At 44.7% G+C, this 23,304-nt stretch overlaps 1 protein-coding gene across 2 annotated transcripts in view; it reads left to right on the top strand.

Moving 5' to 3' along the window:
- The window catches only part of LOC136447807 (tyrosine-protein kinase BAZ1B-like), a 29,314-nt gene that overhangs the window by 3,884 nt on the left and 2,126 nt on the right, over positions 1–23,304 (top strand). For both annotated transcript variants that reach the window (XM_066446882.1, XM_066446875.1), the window contains 19 exons: positions 194–1,705; positions 2,173–2,363; positions 2,962–3,122; positions 3,644–3,752; positions 4,327–4,468; positions 4,680–4,837; positions 5,488–5,621; positions 6,172–6,283; positions 6,731–6,866; positions 7,235–7,395; positions 18,654–18,770; positions 19,239–19,374; positions 19,635–19,771; positions 20,155–20,367; positions 20,529–20,658; positions 21,207–21,459; positions 21,965–22,186; positions 22,337–22,414; positions 22,761–22,890. In XM_066446882.1, coding sequence (XP_066302979.1) covers positions 194–1,705; positions 2,173–2,363; positions 2,962–3,122; positions 3,644–3,752; positions 4,327–4,468; positions 4,680–4,837; positions 5,488–5,621; positions 6,172–6,283; positions 6,731–6,866; positions 7,235–7,395; positions 18,654–18,770; positions 19,239–19,374; positions 19,635–19,771; positions 20,155–20,367; positions 20,529–20,658; positions 21,207–21,459; positions 21,965–22,186; positions 22,337–22,414; positions 22,761–22,890 — 4,232 coding nt within the window. The remainder of the gene's footprint in view (positions 1–193; positions 1,706–2,172; positions 2,364–2,961; positions 3,123–3,643; positions 3,753–4,326; positions 4,469–4,679; positions 4,838–5,487; positions 5,622–6,171; positions 6,284–6,730; positions 6,867–7,234; positions 7,396–18,653; positions 18,771–19,238; positions 19,375–19,634; positions 19,772–20,154; positions 20,368–20,528; positions 20,659–21,206; positions 21,460–21,964; positions 22,187–22,336; positions 22,415–22,760; positions 22,891–23,304) is intronic.

Here is a 23,304-nt window from a genome sequence, read left to right as displayed (position 1 = left end):
TGAACCTTTTGAATTGACTCTTGAAAATTGGCTTATGTTTACTCTTAAGTAGCCTTTTTTGCTTTACTGAATTGCACTGGAATTAAATGTTGTCGGATATAAAATTAAAATGTAATTTTATGCTAGTATCATTCATTCATTGCTTGGTAATATCATTCTCTTACAAACAACTGTCTGTATTGTGTTACTGTAGCAACCCCCAAGAAGTCAAGTCTGCTTCCTTACAAGTACAACGTGCGGATTGCTGGTGAGGCAAAGGTCATCAGCCTCATCCCCGCAGTTGACCTTCACCGCGTCGAGAGAATCCCTTCTAGAGAGTTCATCCAGCTCTTCATCCGTTCCTACGCGATGCGTAGCGGGCAGGGACCGAACAGCCCGTGGGTCGTGGACGAGGAGTGCGTGAAGAACTACAGTCTTCCGAGTAAATTCTCAGACTTTCTGGTGTCACCCAAGAGAGTCGTGCCCAACCCGGTGAGTCCTGTTGTCAACCTCGGGAAAAGGAAGTCGGTGGATTCATCAGAGTCTACCTCAAAAAAGAGGAAAGAAGACAAGGGTTTGACACAACCAAAAGTAGGACTGGAGGCCTTTCTGAAACCAAAGGTGAAGGTGATTTCTTCTCCCATCAAAAAGGTGTCAAACGGGCCAGTTTCTCCGTCAGTGAAGAGCCCACCACCGTCCCCCAAAGTCGTCGCTGTAAACGGAGTGGGGAAGCCACCTGCATCTCCCAAGACGCCCAAGTCTTCTAAGACAGAGAAAGTGAAAGCCGAGAAGAAGTCGACCGCAAAGAAGGCTGCTGCAACATCTGCGAAGAAAAAGGCAACCATTCCAGAGAAGAAGAAGAGAGCCCCCAAGAGTTCAACCAAGAAGAAAGCTGCAAGTTCGACAGACTCAGATGACGATGCTCCCCTGAGCAGGTACATTCTTATAGAGAAGAAGAATAAAAAGAAGGCAACACCAGCTAAGAAGTCAAGTTCCTCAGACGAAATCACCATAGACAGCTCAGATGACGACATTCCCTTGAATGAACTGAAGAGAAAATCTTTATCAGATTCTTCCAGCCCGACAAAGAAAGCACGAAAAAGTCCCAAGAAGCAAACACCTAAGAAAAAGGGAAGTGCAGCTAAAACATCACCAAAGAAAACTCCAGGGGGCAAGAAGTCATTAAAACAAATGACTCTGTTTGATATAAAGAAGAAAAAGGGAGGTACAGGCACTCCAAAGAAAGGATCCCCAAAGAAAGCAACCACCCCTAGAAAATCAGGCACTCCGAAAAAGCAGCCAGGGACACCTAAGTCTCCATGGCAACCACCAATGATCAAGAAGCTGATGAAAATGAAGTCCACACCTGCTCAGACCTCTGATAAAAGACTCAAGTACGGTCATCTCCTGGCGAAAATTTGTAAGGAATTCCCGTTAGCACTTCTGAAGAACGCGCCCTTAGAAGTAAGGGCTGAGATTCTGGAGAAACACAAGAAGATAAAGGAAAAGGAACGCTTCAAGAAGATGTCGGAAGCTGAAAAGGTGCAGTTCTTGGAGCAGAAGAAGGAAGAAAAGAAGAAGGAGATGGAGAAGAAGAAGGAAGAGCGGAAGAAGCAGAGGGAGGAGGAGAAGAAGAAGGAGCGTGAAGAGAAGTTTAAACGGTTTGAAGACCAGGAGTTGAAGCTGAAGGCACTTCCCCAGCCTGCTCCAGTGCCCATGCCTGAAGGTACTGGTCAACTTTTCTTAATACCCACATCATATACAGTTGTTTTTTTCGGATAAGAATTGCATTGCGTGAGAGTGGAGCGACCAAGGCTAGCAGGGGGATGGTGTGGAAGGGGAGCTATGTCTAAATAGACCTATTCTAGAATGATAGTCTCTGCGAAAAAGTCACATCTGTAAGCCGACTCAGTTCTATTGCGAAGTTCTGTGGATCCGCTTTCCTTCTACGCTGCACATCTATCATATATCAGTAACAACAAAAAATAGACTAGCTGTAGGATGTTCCTTGTCACCTTGTAAGAACGCACACTGGCTTGTGCAGAAGAAACACTTCCTTAGAAAATATGACTATTGAATATCAAACAATCCTGCATAGCATTCTTCTTAAAAATGATGTCTCCTTGGAGTTTCTGTATATCAGTATTGAGCCTGCTGTACATTGTTTAAATGTTGAGATCTTTTCACATGCAGGTTTGCCGAACACCCTGTTTGGCGACGTAGCCATGGTAGTGGAGTTCATCAGCTGTTATTACCAGCTGCTGATGCCGGAGGATAACTACCCCGTGACGACAGACGCCATAATGAAGGCACTGGTGGCGGGAGGGGAGGGGTTCGCCTACCTGTCCAGGGTGCTGGTGATCCTGCTGCAGACACTGCTACAGGTGGGAGAGTTTTTATATTTATTTTGGCGGAACAGACTGTTTGGTCCATAATCCAGAGGTCCTGAGTTAGAATCCTCTGACATGCGACCAAAATTGAGTCCTTGGGAAAGGCACTTTCCTCACTCCACCTGGAAATAAAATGGGTACATGACCTTGGTTGGGGGGGGGGGTAAAAAGTGGTGGAAGGAGAGGGATAGGCTCCATCTTCCAATACCGTACCCTAGACACAGTGGATAACAACCCACTGCCCCTACAGCCTCACAAAGGCATTGGGACTACATTCACCTTTGTTTGTTTTGCATGACTGGTAAACTGCCTTAAGGCATAACACAAAGCATAGATTTGTACAGTAAATACAAACTGTATAAGACCGGACTGTAAGGTTTAACCTACTCACCTTGTGTTTAGGGTTTGCAGAAAGCCTCTGCTCCCGAGGTGTCGCCAAAAATTGTGGAATTTCGTCAAATTTTCTTGAACTTTCTGTATTCTCTGGTGCGAAGCAACAAAGGAATAGTACACTTCAGGCTCTGTCACCAATGAAATCTTCAAATACCTCTTCCTTGCAAAATGTGATCATAGTCTTGTGTGTTTTCCATAGGATGACATCATGGAGGATCATAAGGAGGTGGGCGTGGCCCTCCGAGACATTCCTGTCACCATGCACTCAGCCTCGGAACTCGTCCGACTCTGCCTCAAGAAGCACGAAGAGGAGGAGGAGGAAGAAGAAGACAGCGGTGACGAAGATGAGGAAAAGATCAGGTAGATGAGAAAGTTATTCTGAAACAGAATCTTGTTTTTGGTTGTTTAAAACACCATTTTTTTTGCTTTTTAAGCTATTTGCTTAACCCTCTCCCTGCTGCCTAACTCTGTAACCAATAGGGAATTGGGTGCCAAATGGCTACTTTGGTGTGCTAAAGGTTAAACGGTTACTGCGAAAGTTTTATCCTTAGTGTTTTTGCACTTTTAAAAGCAGCACTTACCTTTGGTGTTAGAAACTTCCAATGACCAAACAGAGTAGACAGCAGGTAGTCTGTCTATTGATGTCTTTGTTGCTCAGTCAGGACAGCTAAAGAAAGTATCTAATTGTTGGTATTAGCGAGTTTTGTATTTGAAAGATTTAATGTGCCATTGATGGTCTCTGACCTGTGTTTGTGTAATGGTATGGTCTGTAACCTGTATTTCTGTGATGTTGTTTGTACAATATGGCCTCTAACCTGTGTTTCTGTGATGTTGTTTGTATAATATGGTCTCTCACCTGTGTTTCTGTGATGTTTGTACAGAGATGTAGATGAGGTGAGTGAGGAGCTCCTGGAGAAACTGGAGACGACGGAGTTCCACGAACTGGAGGCACAGGAGAAACTGGGGATCCTGGTGGCACTCACCCACAAGGTCAGAGGTCATGCTTTTGATGGTTCTGCTTAACTGGTAAACCGCCTTTAGGCATAACACACCAGTTGTGTACAGTAGGTACAAGCTGTGTAAGATCAGACTTATAGGTTTGATCTACTTACACTGGGATTGACCCCTACTCTTTTTTATAAGTGTGGTGAGCTCGAGGTGTGGCTGTCCTCACACACAGGACCTTAGCTTCATGTCCCATCCAAGAGATTGCTCCTAACTGAAGCTAGGTACTTAATTCACCTAGTCGAGTAAGGAGATAAGGTATAAAGTTCCTTTCCCAAGGGTGCAAAATCTGGGCCTGCCAGGGATTTGAACCTAGGACCTTTGGATTCTAAGAAAACAATCTTAACGACAAGACCATCTTGCTATCAGGTGTTGCTCTTCCTGGCTGAAATGGTGAAAACTTAACCAACATGATAAATTTACAGCCCTAAACTATAAGACCACCTTGCCACCTGAAAGCTGTGCTTTGCTTCAGATCAAAGTTATAACAGTGTATTGTATACCATAGTAAAAATGTCTAAAAATGGAAGATAAAATTTGATTCTTATGTCACCAATAGGTGATGATGTCATATGCCGTTGAGGACCACATCCAAGAAAAACAACAGAAAGCAGCAGAGCTGTGGAAGGAGAAGATGCAGGTGCTAAAGGAACGGAAAGTCAAACGCAACGAGGAGAAACAAAAGAAGAAGGACAAGGGCGGTAAGTGTATGACATCCTAGATGTACACAAAACATTTTGTTTCATTTCGAGGGTTGCCGACAAAATTCTTAACTGATGAACTTTTAAAAAAAGGCAAAGAAATTTTGTAGCGAAATGCACAAGAGACAGAATTTAAATGCTAAAATTGTAGACCAGAAACAAGTTACACCACAATGTAGTCCTACCATGACAAAAACTTTTTTATCCCTAGATGGAGAGGAAAAGAAGGAAGGAGAAAAAGAGAAGAAGGGCCCAAAGAAGAAAGAGGAGGAAAAGAAAGAAGATGAGCCAGAGATTCCCATGGAGGATGATGGAGACCTTGCCTCCATTGTCAGGAGGAGAAGAGTTCTAGCAGCGCAGGCTCAGAAGGTGGGTGTCATAGCTACCTGGTGTCTTAAGGACTTAAAGCTTCAGATTCTGTTAAAAAAGTTAAAGTCCTTCCCGCACCGAAAGGTGCATAAGGAGTTGCCCATCTCCGGTTCCAAAGCCCTTGGGCCACACAACTGTGTGCAAGTCACTACAGCAGGGGGCTAGACCACTGGTAGTGGTGTGTGTTTACCTGCCATACTCATTCCCAAATGCTGAGTGCTAAGCAGAGAAAGCAGTATTACCATTTTTAGGGTCTTTGGTATGACCCGGCCAGGGTTCGAACTCACGACCTACCGTATGCAAGGCGAACACTCTACCCACTCGGCCATTGCACCGGTTTCGCCTCAGATTCTGACAAATACCAATTATTTTTGTGTCCTGGATTCCATCCTATTCTAGCTCCAGCCTACTCCTTTGATCGCTTGATTGCAGAATATTGTTTGTAGGGACATGATCATAGGAGCGAACTGGAGGTAGAACAAGATTTTGCTGAACAGTTTTGCTCATAAGAAAACCATCTAAGTCCTCTGCAAGTATTGTAAGAATAATTTATTGATTCAGTCATTTGAATGAAGATGTTTTAGCATCCATGCTTGAAGAACATTTTGCATTCATAATAATCTGAACCTGTTCCTTGTAACCGTGTGTAGGAAAAGGCAGAGCGAGAGAAAAGAGACCGGGAAGAGAGGGAGAAGGAGATGGAGAAGATGAAGAAGGAGAGGGAGGAGCAGTCCTTCAAGACACGGTTCGAGGAGGGGATCGCCCAGGCCAGACGCACTCTCAGGTTAGCGCTACATCAGAGCGTCTAAGGGCCTTTCCAGAAACTACATTGCAAACTGACAGGAGAAACTTGAAATGAAAAAAAAGTATCCAAGTTTTGCTGCAGTACCAAGAAAAGCCACTGGGAGGCCCAAAATTGATCCCGAGCTTTACCTTCCCAAGGTTTGCCCAAAAACCAAATATCGTCCCAATCCATCCAGAGGTTTTCAAGTTATATTGACCAAACAATTTCCAGAAAGATGAACACACAGACACATCCAAAACAATACCGTCCATTTTGACTGAGGTAAATATTCCTTTGCGAAGTTCTACCTTATTGCTACCTCAAAACAAGTAGTGGTATCCAATGTTTGATTATACTTCTGCGGGGGTCCCTGACTCAGGGGTGGGCAGTAGTCGGGCAGTCTTCACACCACGCTTCCGAGCGGCTCTGTCCAGCGGGTCCACACTGGTGAGGCCACACACCTATTCAGGTATACTACAAACAGTGCAGCAACTACTAGTATCACTACAGTATATATTCTGGAGTAAGATGTGGTGTTCTTTGGTTCTAGATGGCAGCACGTGGGGACGGATCGGCACCACAACAAGTACTGGCTGTTCTCCCTGCAGACACCGGGGCTGTTTGTGGAGAAGGGCTGGGCACACGACTCCATGGGATATCAGGTAGCTTAAACTTCTTTTTTTCTTCTTTTTCTTTATTTTTATAGGCTACTGCCTTCAACTTAGTGAAGATACTGTAGCCTATACACTGTATACTGTAAGGTTTGATCCACTCATGCTTGGAAGGACCCCTACTCTTTGATATGTGTGTTTGGTTCATCAATGTGCTTGAGGTGTAACTCTCATCAAACACGGGACCTCCATGTAATGTTCTACCTGAGGGACGCCCCTACTGAAGCTAGGTACTCATTTTCACCTGAGCAAAGCAAGAAAAGCTTTACCCAAGAGCATAACATCGGGATATGTTAAGGGATCGAACAAAGAGCCACTTGACTCTAAGCAAAACACTCTTTGTATTTACATGTTGTGGATCAGGATACTTTTGGTGTGTGGTTTAGAATCTATGTAGGTTATTTCAAGCATATTCACCTTACAAATCACTTCATCCAGGTAACTTTAGCCAACTCACCTGTGAAGAAGAAGAACCAACAGGAGGAAGAGGAGGAGGAAGAGGAGTCTGATGTGGAGTCGGTCAGCGAAGTCCAGAGTGTGACCAGTGAAGCCAGCACTGTCCGCAAGGGGAGAGGTCAGTCACGCATCCCTCCCTCCACTTGTACTTACTTTGTGTATGAAAGATTGACACTGTTACATAATGAATGGGTAAGGAATGAATTTGATAGCATTGTGTGTGTCTTTGTGTGTTTTTGGCGACACCATAGGGGCGAGCCAAATTGGTATATATATTGTGTGCAGTTTGCAAGAATTCTAGGAATTGCACAGGAATGTGAAAGTCCACGGGACGATAACTCAAGAATGCCTGCATGTATAGTCTTCATATTTTGTAGGTGAGTAGGCCTGTGTGAGACCTTGAAATGATTGGATTTTTCTATGGTACTGCAGATCTTTTGCGTCTAACAACACGTAACATTTTTGCTTGTTCAAACTTCTGTAAAGTGGCAAAACACAGAGGCGTTGAGAAGACCCACCCTCCCCTGGGTCAGAACCTGTGGTTCCTGTACTCCAAGAAAGACGAGGTGGACAAGCTGATCCAGAACCTCGGCACACAGGGCATCAGGGAGTCTGAGCTGAAGGAGGAGCTAGAGAAAAGATACCAGGTGCTGTGGATTCTTTTACTTTTGCTGTGGTTAGAGCTGTGTACCAGTATAATACAGTACCGGGTACAATCAATTACAGTACTGATTGCGTTACAATTAACGGATAACGATAACGGTGTCGCAAGGATAACGTATGGATAACGGTAACGTAACGCAACGATAACGTAACGCAAACGCGGTAACGCAACCTGAATAGCTGGTCTCAGGTCGGAAAATGCGTTATCGCGATATTCTGACCTGCTACTGAATGCGTTATTTCGCGACATACGCTGCTATAATGAGGTGGGTTCAGGTTTCATGTTTGTTCTGCTACATTGTCATGAAAATGTATCATAACAATACTTGTTGTTACGGCCGCATGTGGTCGTCAGAAATATGCATTAACGATGGTATGGTGAGATAAGAATTACAATTAAATTCGAAGCATTTCCAAGCACGAGACCTCAACAAAATAAAGGAGGTAAAGCGGCAAGACCGCGACGCAAATTTCCCCCATCCATACCTCAACCCCAACGTGTTCATACAAGGCGCTGCACGCCGCGTTAGAAATATATCGGCATCGTAAAGTTCATTGTTTACTTTACCCACTCGTACTACATGTACATGAATACGGTATGTCCCAACAGAATTAGTCCTCTGTACAGAAGATTTCTTGTTTACAATCGGCAATCCTTGTGTATTTTGTTGGGATACTTTCGTGAAACAGCCGGGAGACTTGTGAAATCGGCTATCCTCGTTTCACGTTCGCTTATTCTCGTTGTCCGTCGTCAGCAAATGAGAGTGTTTCGTGTGCTCACGAGACATCACGATCTACGTCGGTAAAGTTCGGTGACAAGCTGAATATTTGCTTGCGAGGAGGAAAGACGACAGAAACATATATCGTGAAAATTAACATGATTGTTGGAGAAACATCACTCAATTTGCTATATGCCACTAATCAAGTGTTGTTTAGAAAATTTGATTCCAGAAATAAAGTCAAATTAATGCTTTTGTAAATGTTCATATCAGCATTAGTTTATCCAGATAGTTTAAAACTCCAAACTCTCATACACAACACGGGAGACCATGTCTCCCCAGACTCTCAGGCGCCCCACTCCTGTCAAAATTGATTGATGATCTCTCCTTGTCGCCGGCCTGACATGATCAAAGTCGGGCGGTGGACGGTGCGCTTGTGTAGCGAACTTCTTCCACAAGAATTCTCACGCTGAAGACGCCCGGTCTACAATTAATTCTAACTGGCGATTGAAATGTGCTACCTAGGAGGGTTTTTTTTTCAACTTGCTTGGTGCTACGAAGTTTGGTCGAAAGGCTAGGAAAAGACATGTTGTCTTCTGCATCCTCTCGGTTGTCAGTCAGACTTATGACTGTAGGTGTAATCAAGCCTGACCACCCCCATGTGTCCTTATCTTGGTAGCTCCCAAGAAGAAAGAAACTCCCCTAATCCCTTGCGTCGGCACGATCCTCAGTCTAAATTTTTTAAGCTAGTGTACACACCTCCGTGTGTCCTTCTCCGTAAAACGGCCAGGAACCAACTGTTAGTTGGTGTTCCTTCCCCTTAGTTTTTCCCCTCGCGCCATGGCTTCTTCAGGCGAGTTTCTACGCGTCGGCCCGCCTGTTCTGCGGGCTTGCAGGGTGGTTCCAGCCACACACGAGACGTCTTTGTGAGCGCCGGCGGCAGGGAGAAGATGGCGCCGGGACCGAAGACCCTTGCGATCCCACTGCGGATCGCTAGAGGCGCGGCAGCACGCACATGTTGAACATGCTCGCGGTGCGCCGCCATCTTGCTGTCTTCAGGAGAAGCAGCGCAAGAGAAGAAGAGTCGTCTCAGCGGGGTTCTACCGAGATGCCAGCGCCGCACCAACTTCTAGAGGCCAGTTGGCGGTCGGCTCGACTTTCCAGTCGCCGATTTCAGCGTTCCTGTGGCCTTGGAGCGGCTCGTCCGGGGAGACTTCAGCGGCGAGTGGGGGAGGGCAGCGTTCGTGACTTCTCCACACTGCAGGGTCTGCATGTCTCCGAAGGAGGCACGAAGCATTTTTTCCCCCTTTTTTAGGTTTGGTGACTTCTTACTGGCCCTCGCTGCGCCCAGAGGCGTTTGCTGGCGTCCAGAAGATCTCCGACTCCAGCAAGCTTCGAACTACGTCGACAGCTTCTTCACGAAGTGAGAGGGACGCAACGATTCGCCCTGCGTCCATGGGAGACTTCCGTCCTCCGTGACTTCGGCAGCTGGAGAAGAAGATGTGTGGCTGTCCTCATCGAACAGCCGAGACTTCAGCGGTTTTTCGGAGTCTTCGACATCCGAGCGCCGCCTCATCGGCTCCAACAAGCGGAGTTGAGCAGGTCCTTTGCAAGTAGGACCTCCCTTACGGTTAGCCGCGGCTACCTTTATGGTCAGAAATTACGTTGTTCCTACAATGAGAGCTGTTTTCACATGCTTTTTATTTTGTGGAATGCTGGATAATATTGTTGTTTTTCTATCTGTACATAACTTTAACGTTACAGTTGTGTTATCTTGATGGTATTGTCTGAAGTACAGACCATGATTAGTCCAGTGATTTATGGATTGTTTTAGCTGTGCCTTCAACGATAGCTGTTTTCACATGCATTTTTGTGGAATGCTGGATACTATTGTTGTTTTTTATCTGCACATAACTTTACAGTTGTGTTTATCTTGATGATTCTGTATACAGACCATGATTTTAGTCCATTGATTTATGGATTATTTTTAGCTTGTCACAGTTCCCAGTTTCTTTCACTGGGTTTGTTGTTGTTTGATTGTTGTCAAGGGCACAGGCAGGTGAACCACTCATCTGTTGTCAGTTCAACCTGCGAATTGGGGGGATTTAGATATCCCCAACCCACTACTGCTGCTACTCGAGTCCGGGCAGCCATGAAGTTCTACTGCTTGACCCAGTGGGTTCATCTCCGGCTCCATCACGTGTGTTCTGGAGACTCTGCCATCACACAAGCGTCAGTAGTACTACGGTACTACACTTTGTCGAGGACGACAATAAAGTCTCTGTTGGCAGGGTGGTGAAGCCAAGGAGGTGGTCATCCGACTCACATCTCATCCAGGCGGAATGATGGACAGAAGGTCAACTGCTGTTCCACCGCCCAACTGCCAGGGTCAACGTCCACTCCTGTGGGCTCCACACAACCAGAAGGCTAGGGTAACCTTATCCTTAGAGCATCTTATTGCAATCAGCTAGGCTCACTTTGTTAGCCTTGTTGTTGTTTTTTCTTGTATCTTGTATGTGTTCATGAGTTTTTGAGCATGTAGATGCCTCCAGTTAACAGCCAGAGTGGCGAAGTTCTGCAGACCAGCAGCCACTCGTGGTACCAAGGGCATTGTTGTACGCGTACCTTCCTTAGGTTCGAGAGCGAGGGCAACTTCGTTCCAGTCAGGATATCCTCACAGACTTGTCAGTCCTGAACACGAGAGTAGCTTCAGCTCTTGCATTGTGTCATTGAGACGAGTTTGGTGCACAAACTATTAACAGTTTCTCTGTCAGCACACAGCTTCCATACCTACGACAATCAGCTCGTGTCAGAGGAGTGGCCAAGGAAGAACATCAGGCCAGCGACTTCTCGACCTCAACAGAGGATTCTGCACAACTGGGGTCTGGCCGACTTCTGAGCAGGGAGCTCTAAGAAGTTGCAGCAGACGTCCCTGGGTTGGTGATTGGTGATTGGTCAGCTGGACAACTTAGCCGCATCTGCAACCAACCCCTGCCACCTTACACAGAGTTGGCATCATCGCTTCATAGAAGTGAAGGGACTACAGAGAGGGTCATCAAGCAGAATCCTGCAACTTCTGAGACTTGACTGCGGTCATCTCAGGACTGGTCCATCGCCGATGTACGACCTCATCGACTACCACACCCTAACTGCTTGCAGTTAGGCCCAGCAGATGGCAGGCAGTGCAGGGCTGGTGTTGGTTCCAGCTGAGAGCATCTCCTGCCATACAGATTACCATCTGTAGGGATTTCCCTTTCTCAGGGTTTTCCCAGAGGGTTACGCCAGCTACTACTTCAACCTGCCGAGATCTACAGCAGCTGCTACCAGGCGGAGCAGACTACTTCAGCAGACGCCCTACAACAGGTGGTACAGTCTGCTTCACCTGCATCAGCAGGTGTTCTACAAGTGGTGCAGCCTCCATCAGCATGTGGCCTGCAGCAGTCGTTGCAGTCATCTTCGGCAGGTGCAGGGCATTAAGTGATGCAGTCTTCAGCAGCAGGTACTCTGCTGCAGGTGGTGCAGCCTACATCAGCATGCGCTGTGGCCCAGCAACCAGGTGGGCAGTCTTCAGCAGCAGGTGCTCCACTGCAGGTGGTGCACCCTACGTCAGCATGCGCTGTGGCCCAGCAACCAGGTGGGCAGTCTTCAGCAGCAGGTATCCTGCAGCAGGTGGTGCACCCTACGTCAGCATGCGCTGTGACCTAGCTGCCAGGTGGGCAGTCGTCAGCAGCAGGTGCCCTGCAACAACTGGTGCAGACTATGTCAGCAGATGCCCGACTGCAGGAGGTGCAGTGGACTACGTCAGCAGGTGCAGGGCTACAGGTGACTTCATCAGTCACTGCCTTACAGCAAGACGGGCAGACAATGGCAGCAGGTATGCGGCTATAGGTGGTGCTGATTCAGCCACGGCCTTACAGCAGGTATGGTTGATTTGCCAACCCCTGCTGCAGAAGACGCCTGCCACTTTCCTTTGGGAAGATGGCAGGTAGAGGATGACGACTAGTCCTCCATTGGATCTGCAGGGGCAAGATGGACAGCGGAATACTGCAGATCAAGAGATTAGAGATCAAGACAGGGTTCCACATCGCTCTCACTGAGTCTCAGGGTGGAATTGGCAACGGCAGTCTCTTCGATGCAGTGACTGCTGGAGGAAGATGCCCAGGGTAGATGGTATACATCTACCATGGAAGATGCCCACGGTAGTCGGCATACGACTACCATGATGACGGGGCATATGCATCATTTTCACGACTCTTAAGAGGGTGATCATGCTTGCATCCTGATGGCAATCAAGACACAAGTGGCATGGGCAGCTTTTCACCGCTCTTTGGAGGGTGACTATGCTTGCAACCTTAGAGGCTACCGGTACTTCACAAGATGCATCTCTTCCGCCATGACATCAACTTTCAGAGGAAGTGCAGCTAGCAGATTCTCTGCAGCCCTCCAGTAGCCTGCTAGGAGGAGGACCTTCTCTGTCACAGGGTCATGTTCCTGTCTCCTTCACATCTCATCGGATAGGTTTGTCTCATCCTTGCAGACATTGAGAGCTATGACAGCTGCCTGTCAGTGGTGGTCACTCCTTCAGCATCCATAGGATAACCGCCGTCCTCCAGAATGGTCTCTAGCCAGCGGGTTGTTACGGCCTTCAAGTCCGACTTTGTGGTCCTGTCATGGTGCAAGTTTGTCCTCACAGACCCAGGGTCTACAGCCTTGGGATCTACAACCCTTTGCACTTAGGTGGCATTAGGTCTCGCAGCAAGAGGGACAGGCTTCATCGGGATTGCAGCATTCAACTCTTGCCAAGACGAGCCAGAGCAATCCATGTCAGGTCATCAGTGTGCTGCTGTCAGCTGTAGAGGATTATACTTTTCGATCGTCTCGCATCAGAAGTTCTGAGAACGTGCTCTTCCCTGGTCAGCTAGCGGACTAGGGTTCCTTCCAGCTTAGTCACATAGTCATTATCTTCGTGAGCTACTAACGCCGAGAATGCGCCTTCTTACTACAGGACATCCGACTTAGTTGGAACATGGCTGCAGAATTCTTCACAGCTCTGGGCAACGGTCTTTCCCTTGGAATTCACCGGAGACAACAGAGTGAACAGCAGGCTCTGCTTTTGTAGACTTCTTGTTGTCTTCCATGTTGGATCACCTGGCCTCAGGCTGTTAAGTCACCTACAGTCATAAGTCTGACTGACAACCGAGAGGATGCAGAAGACAATTACAAATTGTACAAACCTGTGCAGGACAGGTGTAGTTGTCTCTGCATCCCTCGTTGTCAGGCAGACTGCCCACCCTGAGGGAGATGGAACTTAGTTGTTCCTGTGAGTCCCTCCCGAGTGTACTTCGGCCAGGGATAGCTATAAACAGTTAGACTGAGGATCGTGCCGACGCAAGGGATTAGGGGAGTTTCTTTCTTCTTGGGAGCTACCAAGATAAGGACACATGGGGGTGGTCAGGCTTGATTACACCTACAGTCATAAGTCTGCCTGACAACGAGGGATGCAGAGACAACTACACCTGTCCTGCACAGGTTTGTACAATTTGTAATTATGTACATAAATATATATCGTTGGGAAATGTGCTCGGTCGGTTGAATTCTACCACTTCTAGTCTATACAATGACGTCCTTGATTCTACTCGCTAAATTTCGCCGCCAGATTATTCCCTTTTGGCCAGGCGTCTGTTGGTGACTGGCAAACTCACTCATTTGGGAAAATTAATAATTTTGTTTGTTTGTCCTCTTTTCCATACACAGGTAGAGCATGCTTCAGTGGCTACTAAAAGTGTCCAAGGACGAATGCTACAAGCCATTTTGTTCTATTATAAAAGCGCGCACAAGCATGCGTGTGTTTTAAGTTTCGTCCTGTTGACGATATGTTGTTTACCCTAACACCACGTTCGAATCTTTCGGTTTCTACTAACATGCGTTTTACATATAAAACAAGGGATTATGTATGAACTATCATTATTATGTAACATAGTTTTCGCACTGCTCATAAAATGGCATTTCGCTCCACCTAAGTTAAATCAAGGATTATTTAACCTCCTTGAGTACATATTCCGTGTTCGTTTCACTCTTTTTTAACAGCGCAATTGCGCAAGAAAACCAATGCGTGAGGGGTGTGTCAAAGTAATTTTTCTCACATTTATTACTTACCGTTCGAAATTTTACACGACCAAGTTGATCATCAGCCCGGACTTGTTCTGGAAAAGCTTTTCCCAAACATTACGATCGACGCTCTTCTCTACTTGCTATGTCGTGACTTCTGAACTTGAAATACTAGTAATTTGTATTTGAGATAACTTTCTGTTCTGAAAAGCTCAGCGCTACTATCCCCGTAAATCTGAACTGTTTCAAATTAGTTTGAATTGGCAAATTAATGTACATATTTAGAATTACTATTGCAAAGCAGATTTGGATGGTGTGGTTTGTTTAAGCCAAACTGGCGGGGAAATTTTGGGTTTCTTCCTTTCCTCACGAAACAAAAAAGCGATTGGAATACACATCTCAAAGTCTGTTCTTTTGCGATGTCACGTCGCAGAGTAAACAAAAGCATTGTCTAGACTGGAGTACAGGCGTCACTGGTGTGTTCTATTGTTTCACACTTTTTGTGGCGCGGCAGGACAGTATCATTTACGTTTGAAATTTGTAACAACCAAAAGTTCATTCCTTATCACTAGTCGACACCCTAACTCGTGTTGTATTTCAATCTTAGTTGCATGCTATTAGCCACAGACTATTAGCAATGTATACGAAGGAGCGGTCTTACTTTATTCATTATTATCACCTTGTAACTTACCTTTTGTTATGTGTATGCATGCCGATATTGACTGTCGGAGAGAGCTTCCCACTGGGTTTTTCTTGTGCTGAGACCTCTTCCCAAGGCTCTTCCCTATAAATTCCTTGTTCTGACGAAGTTTTGTTCTGGTTTGCGTTGCGTTTTAAACTTACCTTCTACTAACTCAAGCTGTGTTCTGTTCGACTTACACATGTTGCGTCAGGACTTACCTTTCAATAAACGTTTGACATTTGAGGAACTATATGATATATATTTAATGTTGGAAGAAATGCATATAACGACTCTAATAATTTTACAAAGAGGAAACGTCTTTGCAACAACGACGTCTGCTAAGGCATGGATCAGACAGAAACAGTCGATTTTTTTAAACTCCTTTCTTTGACATCATTACCGATTACGTTTTTCTCTTTCAATTAGGCGATATGAACTTTCTTATCATTCCAAAGTGCATTGTTTTTCTTCCAAGCGATTCCCTCGGATCCATTCCTAAGCATACGAATGAACGGTTCAACAACTGTTGAACATAAGGTAAACGCAACGTTAACTCAAGGAGGTTTTGGTTAACGTAAACAAGAGAGTAAAGGTAAGTTACTGGTTAAGTTGCAGCCGACGTCGAATACGGTAGTATTTACAATATTGGAAACGGAAAAGCATTTGGATCTCTTGTTAGTTGGCGCTGACACGTTGCATAACTAACAATACTTCTACTACGTACCATTTCTGACATGTTTTCACGGTACTACAAATGTTATGCGCTGTTGTTTATGAACAACACATTCATAGACTACGTCACACGACTCTAAAAAGGTAAGTAAGTTATCGATCATCTTTCGGCGTCTACTACATCTTGCCTGATCCGCCATCGTCTATTACAAATGCTGGAAAAACAGTAGATAGGTACTGTGTCAGATATGGAAAAAAATCGCTGTATGATTTTTGAGACACGTCTGAAAACATTTCCGTATTCTCCGATCGTACAAAATGTAGATCTACAGACATGAACAATTAGGAAATAAAACACATCGTATGGGGTTCATGCAATTCAGTCATTGGTCAGATCGGCATGACTGTCATTCTCATTTATCAGCTGTATTTGTTTTATTCATTACTAAAGAAACACAGTTTTTACGGAATTCTGCACAAGAGTAAGTTTTACGGAATACATACGGTCCTTACGTAAAATTCGCATGTTATGAATTCCGTAAAATTTATGTATTCCGTAAAAGTCTTACGAACACATTATAGCGACACTCATTGTCGTCAAACACGAAGATGCTGACACGTATATGGACAATCACTCCTAGAACTGTTTATAACACAAACGATTTTATACCAACAATATATCATGACATGTCAAACATAAAGTGGTGGACAAAAATCCGTGCAGAATGTTGCAACAATCAACGCGGTCCTTCTTTGAGACCATGCCATCAAAGAAGCCGCGCGTCGCTTTGCACATGTCAATCAAATTGAAACATGCGGCTCGAGCCGCTCGACCGTCGAAACTGCAAATTCATAGGGTTCCATTTTTGCTACAATAAATCAAAGGTTGAGAAATGTGCTTGGCTTCACCAAGAAGGTTTCAATTTTTCACGAAACCACCATGGTTTCCAATTCAAGGAGCGCGCTCAGATTTCATTTTTCACCAGGCGAGTTTTTTTGACCAGCGATTGGATAAATCTAGGTCAAAATTTGCATACGCAGGTTACGCGGGTTTGTTTTCCTATCCCGGAAGTGCGCTGCGATTCAGCGCGGCACTCACAAAAATCGTACACAGAAAGGAATACATTATGACTTATGTAAGTTTTTTTGAGGCCATATGCTTTCAAAACAGACACAGGACTAGTATTTCTCACCCTGCCGCCTGGTGGTGTAACAATGAACGTAAATAAAGACAATTCAAACTCTACAACAATGAACGTAATTTTTCGGCCGCGTGACTAATCATACCACGTCTTGTGAAGAAACTCTAGTGGATGCGTACCGCGTTACGTCGGTATATTACTAGCATACGATTATAATTACAACATGTCTTCTAAAAACAAAAGCAAGACAATCAAGGAAGCGGCTATCGCCATGGGATGCAAGAAACTGCCACCGGCGTAGCGGAAACCTTTGGCCGGGCGGACTAGCAAGCGCGCCTTGCGCGGTAGCAGCCCAGAAGTCGCATGCCGCGGTGGTCGGAGGCACACGCCGTTGTATGAAAACTTGCGCTACCAGATTTTCTGATCTGGTCTTATCCTTAATCATGTTTGTTGATCCTTGACATGAGAAAACATTTTATTACCACAGTGTTTCTATTTTATCAAGGTATCAACATAGACGGTCAGCCGCCCCTGTTCCAAGCTCCAAACATCCACTTGACCTGGCTAGAACGCCGCTTTCACTGCGATCGACTGATTTTGTCAACGTTCAGGAGAACCTGCTCGGAACTTGAAAACTAGAAATATGATTATTTAAACACCGAAATTACGAGCATCTGCTGAAAATACTTGACAAAGGCTCATTGGCTACACCGCCGACAGAGGCCCGCTGTGTAGGCGGGGCACTGTTTAAGTGATGTCGCCGCCCGCGCATATGAATGGGTAACGACCCCGATAACTTGCGTTATCGCGCATAGCTAATCAAGAGGCTCGGACAAATCTCACCCGCCCCAAATGCGTTAATAACGCGTTGCCGTAACGCGATACTATCGCGACGATATCGCGACGGTATCGCGACGATAACGCGACGCTATCGCGATATCCGTTAATTGTAACTCAATCAATACTGTAGGTACAGGTCCAAAATACCTGAACCCTGGTGGACCAGTACTGGACGGTACTAATCAGGTCAGGCCTGACTCAGGGGATGGCTGCTTTGACAGATAAAATTACTATGAAATTACCATGGCAGTGCATTAAAGCCATATCTATACTATACTCCAGCACATAAAACACATTTGCAAATTTTCATCTGTGTTTTCATAAAAATAATACCTAGCACAATTGAATATTATGTTGTTACCAGTTCAAACATGCTTTTGTCCTTATTGAAAAACTACCATTTTCTGAACAAGTAGTTTAGGTACAGATTCAGGTTCGGACCTGTACCTAAACCTGTGTACCTGTACCTAAAATTTGTTTAGGTACAAAGCTCTAGCTGTGGTTTTATTTCATGGCAGAAGGGAAAAGGAGGCTTTTGGGATATTTTAGAATTTGTGGTCGAAACGATTCTGTTAGTACAGGAGTATGTAGGGGCCTCATTAATTGAATTTGGAGAGGTCACCATGTTTATGTTGATGAAAAGTCCACTCCGCCAGTTATTAAACTGTTTGCACCAATGTGTAGTCTTCATTCACAATGGCATGAAACTTACCACACATAAATATTAGGAGTTTTTGGAAGATAAAAAAACACACCAGGGAAAAGAATATTGTCTTTCTCTAGATACAAATGTTTCTGTTGTTATTGATGTTACTGCAACATTTGTCGCAACAAGACATGTGATCTTTTGTTTGCAAGAGGCTACATGCGCTCTCTCATTGTCGTATGACTCCTCTCTCTTTGTGCTATGTTTATATAATTTGATGTGATTCTTTGCTCGTTCTCATTTGAATGTACAAATTGCTGTTGCCAGCCTTTACGACTTGATATGAGCCAAATTAAGGGCGCCATTGATGCTTTCTTTACCAGAACTTGTAAGTAGTATAAAGAATGTATTGGTTTGTTGTTGGAATTATCAGGACATCAAGTCTTCATTGAACAACTTCTCCAAGAGGAACCAACAGCTGAGGAGCTCTGATGGGGACCAGGAGCTTCTCGATGCATACAAGAGGGATCTGGAGGAGATAGAGTCTAAGGTCTGTTTTTTAATTGTTTGTTGACTCCATATATGGATTCTTTGTATTCGTGTTGTAGTCATTTGAATACACTCAGGAGATGTCCCTGCAAATGTCATACTTGTGGAAGCAACAGGAAGTTGAGTTCAGAGGTGGAAGAACTAGTCGTCGATCAGACATCCCAGGTCATGGGGTCAATGGAAGAAGCTGCTAATTCACATGGAGGTATTTTTGTTGGTCTGTCTGTTTCTGTGTTTTGGCAGACAGATATTTTTCATTAATGCAAGTAAACAAGACATACCAGAAACTCTAAATATTTCACAAAGGGGAGAGATTTTTGCACTCTTCTTCATGTTAGTTTGCACATTGTAACTGATATATTTAATGTGCAAGTTATGTTTCCAGCATTGGAAAGCACAAATGCAAAGTGGTGCAAAGTCAAGTATGATATTACAAAGCTTGCTAACAGGTTAACATTTTCCCCCACAGTTGGAGAAGGGAGGTTTAGGGAACGTTGAGAACCCTGCCAAGTGGCTGAAACGTCTGGAGAAAACGGACAAGATATCAGAGCTGGGCAGTCTGCTGGTGGAGGTGCAGGGAGGGGTGCTGCAGAAGTTTCTTAAAGGTGAAGACGGTCGTCTTAGTATTTCCTGTGGTGGGCATTTGTCACCAGACTTTTTACCTTTTACACCTGACAACAAAGAACTAGTGTTGCCGTATCACCACATCCTCTTTTAACTTTGGGAACAACAGTTTTGAAGTTCATCCTAGTTTCTGTCCTGAAGGTATTGTTGACTGTGAGAGACGCCAACTGTGCAAAGTATTGGGCAGACACATTTTTTACGATTTTTTTCAAAGTTGGTTTTGTTTTCCTTATTTTATAAGGTATGATGGGGCCTCAGAAGAAGAAACCAAAAGAACCCAAAGCAGAAGAAGAAGACAAAGATGAGATCAAAGAAGAAGAGAAAGAAGAGCAAGATGAAGAGGAGAATGAGGAGGAGGAAGATGAGGAAGAGGAAAAGGTGAGTTTACAAATATTTTCCTTTGTGTGTGTGTGTGTGTGTGTGTGTGTGTGTGTGTAGAAATGGTTATGTCAGATTACGATTTGTCGCAAAGAAGGTGTAACATGGAGCGATAGTAGGTTCCAATGTCTTAAATTTCAGGGCTTTGTCTAAAGAGGGTTACAGGGGTGCTGTGCCCCCTTACCCTTGGGAGCAGATCCTCTGACAGGCAAAAAATGACCAGGGAGGCTACTAGGTCACATATGGCCACAGTCTTCAATTGTGACCTACATTTATCTGATAGTAATTTTGCCCCTCAGGAAGCCTTAGAATGCCCCATTTTAACTAGATATTCTCAAAATCCACACTGTGTAGAGGAAAACCTCTATTCTTTCTTCTCTAAGGACGAAAACGAGGTCCAGTTGTATGAGCCTCGGGAGGTGGAGCTGTGGCGGCAGGCGACGGCGGAGTGTTCCACGATGTCGCGCCTGCACGTGTTGATGGGGGTCCTGGACGCCTGCATAAAGTGGGACAAGTCTGCGGAGAACGCCAAGTGCAAGGTGTGCCGCAAGAAGGGCGAGGAGGAGCGTCTGCTGCTGTGTGACGAGTGCAATCAGGTATGGGTCCTTTGTTTTTTGTGGATATATTGAATGACAAAAAAACATGTTATCATCTGTAGAGCTGTTGTGTTATGCATCGTTTTCCTCTATTTGAGGCAATCTCCTGTAGCCATAGTAGTATTGAATGAGACATTACAATGCTTCTTGGTTCTTCTCAGGCGTATCACATCTTCTGCCTGCGCCCCGCGCTGTCGTGTGTGCCCCCGGGAGAGTGGAGGTGTCCCGCGTGCATACCTCGCCAGGCCAGGGTCGGGTCAAGGGGCAGGAACTACAGGGAGATGGACGAAGGTCAGTACACGCTCTTAAGACTTCTCTTCCGGGATGGGAATGTTTTAAAGTCTGGATCATTTAAAGATATTGTACATTATACCACATAGGTTCGACCTTGTGCAGTATTCCTGTGATCGCTAGAAGATGCACACATCCAAAGCAAAGAATGAAGGAACCTTACATGATGACGCCCCTATCAAATCATCATTTGCCTTTGTGCTTCATACGATTTCCTTTTTACATAGATGCACAGTGGCTTCATTCACAGCAACCAAGCTTCCTTCTTTGTTTTCTTTGGCTGTGGCATTGTCAGACATTTTGTATGAAAATACTGTAAATCTTTAAACTTTCAAAGAGGTTTTATTTTTATGGTGACGCTGCAGAATCTTTCAGTGTCAATGTATTATTGCTGTACTGCAGAATTATTTCAACCGCGAATATTCTCCTTCTCCCTCCTACCACGAAATAAAACCACAGCAAAGTAAATGAATTTACAGTAATATAAACAAAGACTTCACTCACTTGACGACTTCTTTTTTCCGCTCATTCCTTCACTCGGCCCCCAGGTGACTACGACAGCAGTGAAGATGAGGACAAACCGCGCACGCGACGCGGAAGAAGGAGGGAACAGGAGGAGCAGGAGATAGTTCACAGGGAGGAGTGCGTGGTTTGTTACGAGGAGGGCGAGCTGGTGCCGTGTTCCACGTGTCCGCTGGTGTTCCACAAGGAGTGCCACATCCCCGCCCTGCGGAACTTCCCCCGCGGCAACAACTGGGTCTGCTGTGCATGTCAGAGCCCCGCAAAGTACAGGCAGTTACGGTGGGTGACTTTAATCCTTAATCCTTTTTATATGTGTTGAACAACTTGTTAATGATTGAAAGTAGGAAAAGATCAGGAAGTTACCATAGGTTGGATAGAACTTCAATGATCCTTAATCCTTTTGATATTTGTTAAACAGCTTGTTAACGATTGAAAGCAGGAAAAGATCAGGGTTCTGTCATTTAGGAGGGACCAGGTGGCAGTTTTGAAAGAACAGGAAGACATAGATGAATAAAGATATGCTATACATCCTTGAGTCAAAAAAATCTCAGACCATTTTAACAGCTATCCTTTAAATTGCCCTTTTGTCCCATTGTTACATGTGTTATAAGACCCTCAGTAGTTTGACAAGCAATTTTCTGGCATTGGTCAGTGCCATCACTTACATTTTACATCTTTCTGGCAGTGACATTACAGAATTCTGGTATAGGTTTTTCGAAGGAAGTGTTAAAAATCTTGATCAGTTTTTAATACATTTGATCTTCTTTTTGATTTTTTTCTTTAGGAAAGCCAAACCCAGTCAACCACCTCCTAAGCAGCAGCCAACCAGACAGACGTCCAGACAGACCAGCACCTCACGACAGGCAGCAGCCTCCTCCACATCACCCAGTACATCATCTCAGTCAACCAATCAGAGCAGGGCATCCACACAAGCAGCCAATCAGGGCAGGAGTACAGCAGCATCCAGGAGAGCACAGCAACCAGTGCCTAGCAACAAGGAGGAGAGGTACAGATTCTATATTCCAAGCTTCTAGAAGTCATCATACATTTGACTTTAATGCTTGAGATTGATTAAGGCAGTTGAATCGGTTGTGCATCTGATATATATAAGGTGAAAAAAATGTAAAACTTACCTTTTGAATGTTCCTGTTCTCAGGGGAGAGCTACATTCTAGGAGGACCAACAATGAGCTGAAGACGTGTGAAGACATCTTGCAGAAGCTTATGAGGAACAAGTAAGATACCACACCTCTTCTAATTTAGTTTATTGATACAAGACAGTACACTTGCAGCTTGATCCACCATTGAATTTGCAAGAAGAAAAGAAAATTTTGTTTGGTAACTCAAATACAACAAGTACCTCAACCTGTTGACTTACATGTGCCTTTGTCCACAGTATGTAATTACATGAGAGCAATGAAATCAGAAGTGATAAGATTATACATTATGTATAATCTTATCACTTCTGATTTCATTGCTCTCATGTAATAATACCATGGATAAAACAGAATGTGATGCCGTCTGTATTTGGTAATAATGTTGAGTTTCTACTGATGCCAACTTTTATCCTTATCCCCCTAGGTCTAGCGTTTACTTCAGGAAACCTGTAGATGTTGAGGATGTACCAGACTACTACAAAGTTATTAAGAAGCCCATGGACCTCACCACTGTCAAGAACAAGTGTGTGTGTCTGGACTACTGCTCACCACAGGTGAGGCACATGCCATGTCTTAAGTATGGGGGTATAGGAACCGTCAGGGGCAGAACATCTTGGGTGGAAATGTAACATTTGATTTGCCACTTGTTAATGGGAAGCAAAGTGAACATGCAGGGAAATACATACATGATATTATAAAGTTACCACGAAGTGCCCCTACTTTTACACACTCACGGATGAACAAAAAGCTACCTTTCTCTTGAAATCACAGAACCCACAAATTCTAGAAAAGGTGGGACTTTTCGTCTTCCACTGCTTCCGAAAAAGAAGTCAAACCTAGCTAGTTTAGATATAGCCAACAATTGTATTTAGTACCAGTAGCCTATTGTTACAACAAAGTCAGACACAGTTTACTGACGTACGCATGTATGTTTTTTTATGTTTTTACCATGTATTTGCAATTAGCCC

The sequence above is a fragment of the Branchiostoma lanceolatum genome, chromosome 1 (genome assembly GCF_035083965.1).
Source record: "Branchiostoma lanceolatum isolate klBraLanc5 chromosome 1, klBraLanc5.hap2, whole genome shotgun sequence".
NCBI lineage: Eukaryota > Metazoa > Chordata > Leptocardii > Amphioxiformes > Branchiostomatidae > Branchiostoma > Branchiostoma lanceolatum.
Note: the sequence above shows the minus strand (reverse complement) of the source record. Positions and strands in the feature narration are given on the sequence as shown.